The sequence below is a fragment of the Bison bison genome, unplaced genomic scaffold, assembly GCF_000754665.1.
Source record: "Bison bison bison isolate TAMUID 2011002044 unplaced genomic scaffold, Bison_UMD1.0 scf7180017864304, whole genome shotgun sequence".
Lineage (NCBI taxonomy): Eukaryota > Metazoa > Chordata > Mammalia > Artiodactyla > Bovidae > Bison > Bison bison.
The window spans coordinates 8,158,315-8,168,159 of record NW_011494876.1 but is presented as its reverse complement, the minus strand read 5'-3'; the positions used below and the strand labels follow the sequence as shown (position 1 = coordinate 8,168,159).

Below are 9,845 nucleotides of genomic sequence, written 5' to 3'. Positions count from 1 at the left end.
CCTTGGAGGGCCTTGGGCCGCCCCGCCCATCCTGAGGACAGGCCATTCTCCCCTCAGGCTTTCAGGGTAGGTGCCCCCAAGATGCTCTGCTTAGCTGCCCCACACCTGGCTGCAGAGACCACAGTAGGGCAGCTCTCTGAGACCTGGGCTGTCCAGAGAAGCAGGGCCCCATGGGGCCTGGGCAGAATGGACGGCTCGTCCAGCCAGAGGGGCACCTGTCCCTTCTCAGCTCTGCCGGAAGCATCTTGGCAGGGCTCAGCAGCCCCTCAAGGAGGGAGCCTGGGGAAAGTTCCCTCAGCAGCGGCTGCTTCTGGGAGCAGGAGCGATGAGCGCTAGAAGGAAAAGCCTGCATTCAGGATCCCCCATCTTCTGGGGGTCAGGTGGGGGGCTGCCCTCTGGGGAGATGCGTTTTTCCAGGAGCAAGCATGAACACCGCAGAGCCGAGTCTGAGGGTCAGGGCTGCCAGGTACAGTGGGGCTGGAGGGCATAGGGGCCAGGGTGGGCTGCCGGGGCGCTGGAGCTCCGGAGCCAGCTCTACAGCGCCCTCTCTCCACTGGTCAAAGTGGTGATTCTCCGCAGGTTTTCCCTGACTTTAATGAATTCAGGGGCATGGTCCTCTTCCTTTTCTGGTGGTTTCTCCAGCTGAAGGAGAGAGAAGCAGAGATGTGAGGTGGGTGGGCTAGGGAGATTCCCACTCAAAAGCCACTGGGTTTGGACCCAGGGTCCTCTCTGGGGAAACAACCAGGATCAGTTCTGCCACCAGCTTGGAAGCTGAGGGGACAGAGCACGGGACTGTTCTCCCCAGGAAGCCTGCTTCAAATTGCAGACCTCAGCTGAGCCCTAGGTTCCTCATTTCTCAAATGGTAACTCCACTGGGCTCACAGGGCAGCTGTGAGAAGATAATCGGAATCAGTGTGCAATAGATTGGGCCAATGAGAAAACCCATTCAGAGAGGGGAAACCACTGGTCCAAAGTCACACAGCGAAGGGAGTGGCCGAGTGAGGACGCAGGCCAGGGTGGACTCTGGGTCCAGTCCTCGTCTGGCTCCGCCTCGTCAGCTGTGACTGCTGGCCGAGCGCCTCCCTGGGCCAGCGGGTAGTCTTGGAGGAAGCAGGGGCTGGGTCTGGGGGCCCTACCCACCTGGTTCAGCCTCTGCTGCCGTCTCAGCAGCTCCTGCTCAAAGGGGCACTGCAGCCGCTTGGCCTCCAGCTCCTCCTTCTTCTTCTTGATGAGCTGGTTCCGCCGGCGGTGCTCCAGGACGCGCTGCAGCTCAGGCTTGCTGTCCACGCCCAGGCCCCTGGGGAGGAGGGAGGCGTTAGGAGACTCCCACCGCCCCGCACCCGGGGCTGCAGCCTGCACTGACAGCAGCCAGTACCTCGTGCCGTCTGGTAGCCCAGGATGGGAAAGCATTACTGTCCCAGCGTACAGGGATGGGGGGGCCCTGGACTTGAGTGAGACTCCAGTCCACGTCACAGGTGTGAACAGACTGAAGGAGGATCTCTACCCCAGCCTGTCTGAGTGCAGAGACCAGGCTGTAGGATATTAGTGGTTATTTTCTCAGGGTAAGTTTCTAGAATTGCTAGGTCAGGCTCTCTGCAAAGATTTTGGTTACATGTTCCCATCTGCTCCTTAGAAAAGGTTATCCAATTTATAACTTTTGTCAACAGTATTTCAGAGCCTCTATTTCTCCTTACTGTCCAGTCTTCTTGTATTGCAGACTCTGGTAGGCAAGAAGGGTCTGGTGGAGCAGCTTGGAGATGGGTGCCAGCTGCTTTCATTTGTTCTGTGAATTAACTGTACCTATCTTCTGTTCATTTCTTCTTTATGGGTTTGTAAGAGATAACGTACATATTTTTGTCATTTATATTGCAAACATTTGCCCTGATTTGTCTTTAGGCTTCTGTTTTTTAAACTGTGGTGATTTTAAAAGGGACGACTCTAAAAGGGATCTTGACGAAGTACTTACAATACACAGTCAACCCTCCGTTTCCACAGATTGAATTCGTGGATACCGGGGGCGGGCTTGTGCAATGCCACTTTATACAAGGGCCTTGAGTTTTGGGGTTCTGTTGGGAGGGGGTCCTAACCAGTCCCGGCGGATACAGAGAGACTAGTGTAACCAAGGGGCAGGAGGACAGCATGGATAAAAAATGAGATCTGCTGGACGGTATGTTAGTTGAAAATAAGGACAATCACAGCCGGTGTCAATACCAAAAGCGACCACTAGAGGGAGCAGCGGAGGCTTTGCAACCTGCGTCCTGGGGCTGCTGAGCAGAGACCCTAGGGAGGGATGCTCAACCTCCCTCTCCCCTCGCCCATGCATGCTCAGTTGCCTCAGTCGTGTGTGACTCTTTTTGCAACCGCATGGACTGTAGCCCGCCAGGCTTCTCCGTCCGTGGGATTTTTCCAGATAAGAATACTGGAGTGGGTTGTCATTTCTTCCTGCAGGGGATCTTCCTGACCCAGGGATCAAACCTGGGTCTCTTGTGTCTCCTGCATTGGCAGGCAGGTTCTTTACCACTGTGCCAGCTGGGAAGCCTGCCCTTCACCACAGTCCCTCAGTAACCCAGTAGTCCCAGGCCCAACACCTCCAGCCAGCCTTGCCCACTGCATGCTCCTGGCCTGCCTGTTCCACTCGTGCCTCCTCTACCACGGTGACACCCAGCATTGGGACCCTTCACAGGCCCACATTCTTCAGTCTCTCTGAGCTCCTCCAAGTTCCTCTGCACTCACATTCTCATCCATCTGCTGCTCGTGGCCAGTGCCGACCTCCGACACTGGCTGACTCCCACCCACCCTTCGAGCCCTAGTCTGAGGCATCACTTCGTCCTTGGAGCCCAGGCTGGTGGCTCCTCTGGGGTTGCAGGCCATTCGTGCCTCCCTCAAAGCACCTGTCCCACCATCTGGTCAAACATCTGTCTGCTCTGTGAGGGCAGGAACTGGGTCCCATTCCTCTGTGTACCCCCAGGTCTGGGCACAGTGCATCCACGTAGCAGACGCACGTGGAGGGCAGGCACCTGTGGCTGACTAGGCGGGATTATGAGGCTTCTGGACCTCCATGGTGTCTGCTGCTGACCACACGGGGCACCCTCAGACCTGCCCCGTCTCTCAGAGCCCCAGGGTGGCTACCAGGCCAGCCTTTCACAGCGCGGGGGGCTCCTCTCCCACCTCCTGTGGTTCATGAGCAGCTCGCGGTGCATCTCCTGGTGGTTCCGGGAGGCCTTCACGGGGTTCAGCAGCTTCTTGGGCTTGATGAGCTCTGGGTTCCATTCTCTGTGTTCTGGCCGGGCCATCAGGCCTCCGATGTCGGCCCGCTCCCTCTGGATCTCCGAGTACATGGAGGCTGTGGAAACAACACAGCAGGGACGGGTGAGCTGGTCAGATGAGCACACACAGCCTCAGCCATTCTCGCGGCACAGCTGAAGGGCAAGGCTTTTGGTGTTTGATGGGATCTTAGCAGCTCTGGGGAAGCTACCTGACTTTCCGAGCCTAGGTTTCCTCATTTGTGAGAATGAAATAGCCTGTGCCCAGGGTGTAAGGATTGGGGATCATGGCTGAAAAGTGCTACTGGATCACAAAGTAATGGGTTGACACATGCAAATGTTTTTGACCTTTGAGGAAAAAAAATTTTTTTCCCTCCTGCAAGAGGAATTCTGTTTGAGTTTCTGTTTCTCAGGGAGCTTGCATCAGAGACAGAAAAGATATATAAAAAGAGCCATCTGTACTTGTTAAAGGTAATTTGGTAAGTGCAGTGATGTAAAGAAAACATCACCCCATATCTTCCTGTCTGTAGTTTCCTCACAGACGTGTCCAGCTTTTCAGTTTCTCCAGATCAAAGAGAAGGGTGTGAAATCCCAGGACTGCCATGTCTAATTACAAAGGGATGCTTGTCATCTTTTTTTTTTTGGTTGTCATCTTTAATGCAGATGTCTGCCTTCTTCATGGCCTCAGTTCCACCACAGTAGCTTGAAATGTCAGTGCATCTGAAATCTGGCAGAAGGGCTCACTTCTCTCCAGGTGGGCTCCATATCCTTGAAATGCCCTCAACTAAGCAACTATGAGGGTGAAGGTAAGAGAAGAGAGTGTGTGGGGGTGTGTGCGCATGCATGTGTGTGTGAGAGAGAGTTAAAATTCCTCTAGAGAGTGACCCAGGCTGGCTATGAGCTGCATACAGCATTTTGAGTGAAACTTTAGGCCTTGGTTCTGACCTCTTCATGGGTCCTGTTTTTCTGAGGCAGAGCCTCTACAACACACTAGGCGTGGCAGTGTCTGGCTTGGTAATTGATCATGAAACCTTTGAGGTTGTACAGATGAGGAAACTGAGGCTCAGGGAGGTTGGTCTCAGGGAACCAGTGCCTTAAGGCCTGTGGGCTCCACGTTGGAGCTAAGGGGGCGTGTCTGTACTGCGCACACGAGGCTCTGGTTCCCCTCTTTAAACACCGGCCACAGCAGTGTGTATGCACCTACCCCACTCTCCCAATTCACCCCCCAGACATATTTACACTACTGTACTACTGTGTATATAGCACAGGGGGAAGAGAAGTACAGTCTGTTTATAGGAAAAATATCAAATTAACCTTAAGAATGCATTCCAATATACATTAGGTGCAGACATATACTGTTTGATTCTACCTGTGCGATAGCTAGAATAGTCAAATTCATAGAGTCAGAAAGTACATTGGTTGATTCCAGGGGCTGGGGACAGAGTTTCAGATTACAAAGGTGAAAAATTCAGGTGATGGATGATGGTGCCCGTTGCACAGCAGTGTGGATGTATTTAGTGCATCTGAACTGTACAGGTAAGTATGGTTAAAATATATATTATGTGACTTTCACGACACCAACCACCGTGTTGCCTGTGGACAGGCCTTTACTTCTTCCCTACCTCTGGGAAGAGGATGATGCCATTCTCTGCATGATGAACAGCAGTTCTCCAAGTAAACTAGACTGGGATGGAGGTCCGTGCAAGAACCTAGAGGTGGGTAATAGGTTCGGGGGGTGGGGTGGAGAAAACAGGATGAGAGGGTTTGATGGGCTGTGAAGTGCAAGGTGATGTGTTAGGGAATGTGGGCATCAAAGCTCTACTATGGGGTGCTGTTATGACTAAGTGAGACCCCCTTTGTAAGATGCTGGGAAAAGTGTTATATTTTGGATGTAGACAGACCGTGTCAGAGCCTAGAGCCATGGTTGCCAATTTTCTTCAATTCCCATTCTCAAAACCGTGTCTACAATGAGAATTCTAATTTTCTCACTTCCTTTTTCATAAGGCTATTGATTTTCAGGTGTATCCTTAATTTGGGGGGCCTTAAAAAATGACCGTGGTAGTTAAAAATGGGCACTAGACAAACAGTTGGCTGTATCAACTCCTTCCTCCTCTAAAAAATGTGGGTGGATATTCTCTTAGTCTGAGATTACGTTGTCTGGGAGCCAACGCATTGAGAGTATCTTGACTCAGATTGGAGTTTGGAGAATTTTCCCCATTTCTTCTGCCTTTTCCCATTATCAAGTCTCACCAATCCTTTATCTGAGTAATTGCCAGCCACTCTCTTTCCTTCCTCTGTCTTCAACACAGGCTATTATCACAACATGCTTAAAATAAGTGCTTTCACTCCTCAGCTAGTTGTCCTGCTGTTAGTTCCTTTATGCGCCCAGAGCTTTATAATTTTCATCAGTCACACTGTCTTGAAATCAACTAACTATGGCACCAAAGCAATGAGACAGGAAATAAAAACAAATTATATAACTTTGGGAGAGGGCAGAGTTAATATCTTCTTTGTAAGATGTCATTATTTATACCCAGAATTCCCAAATGAATTAACAGAAAAGCATTTGAAACTAATGAGGAAATTCAATAGTGTGCCCAGATTCAAAGCAAACAAATAAAACCAAGAGGTTCCTGCGTAACAGGAACGACCGTTGGGAAAGTACACAATCACACAATCACTCATTTATCCCACAGTATGTTGGAGTTCCTGTAATTTACCAGGTAGGGTGGTAGAGATGAACTACGCAAGCAAGGCTCCGCCTCCCCCAGAGCTGAGATTCTGCGAGGGAGGCAAAAATAAACGATTGCACGTGGAGAGGAGCAAACGCAGGGGGCTCACCGGAGGACCTCCTTCAGCCAGGTGCAGCGGGAGGGCCTCTCGGCAGCTGACCTTTAAGAGCTGAGAAGAAAGAGGGAGGCTGGCGGGGCAGAGGAAACAGCCTGTGTGACTCATGTACCTTGAACAAGCTCGGTCTGTTCAGGAAACAAAAAGGCACAGTGTGTCCGGAGTGGCGACGGAGCGGGGCCGTGTTTGGAGTGAGGGTGGACGGGTGGTTTCAAGTGGCGGAAAGATCGGGTTTGAGAAGGTCATTCTTGCCGCTGTGTGGGGAGAACCTGTCAGCAGGTTTGGGAAGTCTTTTAGATGACTTTGCTTTTTTTTCCTTCCAATGGTCAGCCTCTGTCTTTCCTGTTAAATTCCAGAGGGAAAACATCCGATTGGCCGGGCTGAGGACCTTTCACCCCATAGGTCAGCAGCAAGCCAATGAGTGGGCTGCCCGGGGCCAGTCCCCCACCCCAGCGCGGCCCACATAGGATGCGCTTACTCGCGGGTCCTGCGTTCTCAGCTTGCACTGCCAGCTAAGTCGCTTCAGTCGTGTCTGACTCTTGGCGACCGCATGGACCGTAGCCTGCCAGGCTCCTCTGTCCATGGGATTCTCCAGACCGGAATACTGGAGGGGTGCCATTCCCTCCTCTAGGGGATAATCCCAACGCGGGGCTAGAACTCAGTCTCTGATCTCTCCTGCACTGGCAGGCAGGTTCTTTAGCATTAGGGCCAGCCCTGCACCCCAGGTCCAATCAATGACGAGCTCTAGGCTTTTAAAACATATCAGTGGTGAGGTGTGGCAGATGATGATTTGCTGAGACCAGGGTGGTGTGGTGATTGAGGCAGGAGTCTGAAGGACGTTACTGGTTCTTCAGCCCAGACCTGCAAGCTGGGAAAACTGCCTCTGCCAGTTAATGTTCTGAATTCCAGTAAACACGTGTGAGATCCGTGGGTCCCTGTCCCAGGATTTAGAGAGCTGCAGATCATCCATCCTGCCTTTAGTTTAACTAAAAGAGGCCTCAGACACAGTGGGGGAAGGAGAGGGAGGGACAAATTTAAAGAGTAACACTGAAACATATACATTACCATATGTAAAATAGCCCGTGGGAATCTGCTGTGTGACACAGAAGGTAAATCGGTGCCCTGTGACAACCCAGAGGGGTGGGTGGGAGATTCAAGAGGGAGGGGACATATGCATACCGCTGGGTGATTCTTGTTGATGTATGGCAGAAACTACAACATTGTAAAGCAATTATCCTCCAGTTACAATTAAAAAAAAAAAAAAGAGGTCTCCATGTAGAAGAGCCTCACATAAGTGCTGGAATAAAAGAGGCTGCTCAACAAAGCACAGGAGGTAGGCCAGGGAAATCCAGCTTTCCTGGGGGGGGTCATTTCCAGGGCTGCTCTGGCCTGGTCTCTCAGGTTGCTGGGGTGTCCTGAGCAGGGAGGTGGCTGTGATGGGGGCAGTAATGTGAGGCGAGATGAGCATAAGGTAATCTCTGAAAAGAGGTGAATTCTCTGAGGAGCCAGCGAGCAGCAAAGAGAACCTATTGAGAAAGTTGAGTGGCTAATGCATATCCTTCACTGGTCGTCAAAGTGAGAGGGAATGACGTTGGAGCCATTAGAACCTGGACTGAACGTTGGCTCAGCCCCTTCCTAACCTTGGGCAAGTGTCTGCAGCAGGAGTCCAAAAGTCCAGCCTTTGGCTGAAACCCAACCCCTCCGGAACGCAGCCATGCCCACTCATTACTTACTATGTGTGACTGCTTCCTAGAGAACAGCAGTGCTGAGTAGGTGTGACAGCTGCTGTTGATCAGCACCCTTCTTCATGAGGTTGTTGCAAAATAAAGGAGGTGGTGCTTGGCTCGTAAGTGCCTGGCACTGAGTTGAGGACTCAGTAAGTGCCGGCTGCTGGGGCCTCTCTCTGAGTGGTTATTAGTAAGGTGTTTATTAGTAATCACTATTAAAAGACCCCACTTCTCCAGTTGACAGCATCGACTGACTGACATATACTACCATGCGTTAAACGGCTAGCAGGAAGCTACTGCATAGCACAGGGAGCTCCGCTTGCTGCTCTGTGATGACCCAGATGGTGCGATGGCGGGGTGGGAGGGAGGCTCACAAGGAAGGGGATATATGTATACATACACTTATGACTGATTTTCATTGTTGTACAGCAGAAACACACACAACACTGTAAAGCAATTATACAGTAATAAAGTATCCCACTTGTCTCCGATTGAGCTTTCGCAGTCTTCTTAAAAACTGTACTGGTCATTTGTGTTAGAATTTTAACAATCCACATACCACAGCCACGAGGGAGAACAGAGTCTTAATAAAGTAGGTGCACATTCTTCCCAGGTGCCATTGATTTCCAGTGAAGTACTGTGTTCACTTGGGCTAATATTTCTGCACTACTCTGACCATGAAAGGTAAAGAGTAGGTAACAGCCCTATTAGGCTAAGATTTCATTATACTGGAAAATGATTTGACAGTGAAAAAAAAAATACAGAAAAATCAGGGAAAGAGGAGAAAGTGAGTTGCCAGAAACAAACTGTTTGGTAGCATGGCTATATTTTGTTTTCTGTGCTGTAATGAAGTCTCATGAGAAACTGTCAATATTCCCACGGACCTGATATTAAAAAACTATTTTGAATCTTGTAAAGCCTTCATATATATGCTCCAATACAGAGGCAATTACCTTGTCCGGAGTACTGGCTTGTACATTTTAAAGTATTTCCAGACTGAGGGAGGTCAGGGGACTGTACTGGTTAAATCAGTTGATATTAACCCTGGCTGTATCATCCGAGGGACTTTAATAAATATCAGTGCCGGAATCCTCCCCCTGGATTCTGATTTAACTGACCTGCGAAGCAGCTAGCAGAGGACCTCAGACACCTAAGAGGACAAGAAAGATCCCCTGATAAGACAGGAGGTCGGAGGAGGAAGAGGAGAAGCAGCAGAAGGTGGGGAGATGGGCTGGGACAGAAGGCCAGCTTGGAGAAGAGCCCAGCAACCAGGCTGTGGCCGTCAGGACAGGGTGAGCTCCACGCAGGTGGTCGCAGTGTGACATAGGTGCCCACGGGGGCTGGGACGTGGAGTTTGAGAGCTGTCCGCCTCCTGGGGGGCCCACTCGCCTTGATCCCCTGGGCCCCAGCTCCTTCCTGCCTGGTGGGCTCGTGTGCTCTGGAGCAGAGTCCAGTGGGAGGAACAGCTGCAGGGGGGTACTGAAACCACAGCCGAGCTTCCGGAGCCACCTCTGTCACTGGTTTCCTAAATTGAACGCCTGTGAAACCCCTCAAGGAATTGTACTCCTGCAGCTGGAACAGGTCTGGCTTTTGCAGCTTCGGTCTCTGTGGACACACACTCATGGGGGTCGGGCCAGGCCAGAGGCTGCACCGCCTCCCTGGGTCCTGCAGCGGGCCCGGGTGCATGGCCACTGCAGTCCCGGGACGCGACCTCAGTCAGGGGACCCGCTCCCGGGGCCTGGTGCATAGGACCTGAGGGGCACCAGGGCCGATTGCTGGCACTCGCACAGTCGTGGTGGGGCCAAAAGCAGTGCCAGCAACAGAGTGCTTGCTGAGTTCGCACAGCAGAGCTCACTCACAGGTGAACAGCTCCCGAGGAGGGACACTCAGTGGCTTCTCTCCCCGTGACGGTGCTCCAGTCCCGTCTAGGGGGCTCCACTCCCACAACTGGGGAGCAGACCCCACCCCTGACAGGGCAGTGACAACCAGAGGGCAGTTTCTGGTCACC

At 51.8% G+C, this 9,845-nt stretch overlaps 1 protein-coding gene across 8 annotated transcripts in view; it reads right to left on the bottom strand.

The window, feature by feature from the left end:
* Positions 1–9,845, bottom strand: part of FAM107A (family with sequence similarity 107, member A) — a 91,135-nt gene continuing 81,290 nt past the window's right edge. For 5 of the 8 annotated variants that reach the window (XM_010851555.1, XM_010851549.1, XM_010851548.1 and 2 more), the window contains 3 exons: positions 3,169–3,343; positions 1,141–1,297; positions 1–642 (listed from right to left, as the gene is read on the bottom strand). In XM_010851555.1, the coding sequence (XP_010849857.1) occupies positions 535–642; positions 1,141–1,297; positions 3,169–3,338 (435 nt within the window). In that variant the 5' untranslated portion in view covers positions 3,339–3,343 and the 3' untranslated portion in view covers positions 1–534. Of the gene's footprint in view, positions 643–1,140; positions 1,298–3,168; positions 3,344–4,885; positions 4,973–6,222; positions 6,453–9,845 lie in introns of those variants that run through there. The other 3 variants (XM_010851551.1, XM_010851554.1, XM_010851553.1) reach the window with 2 other exon arrangements.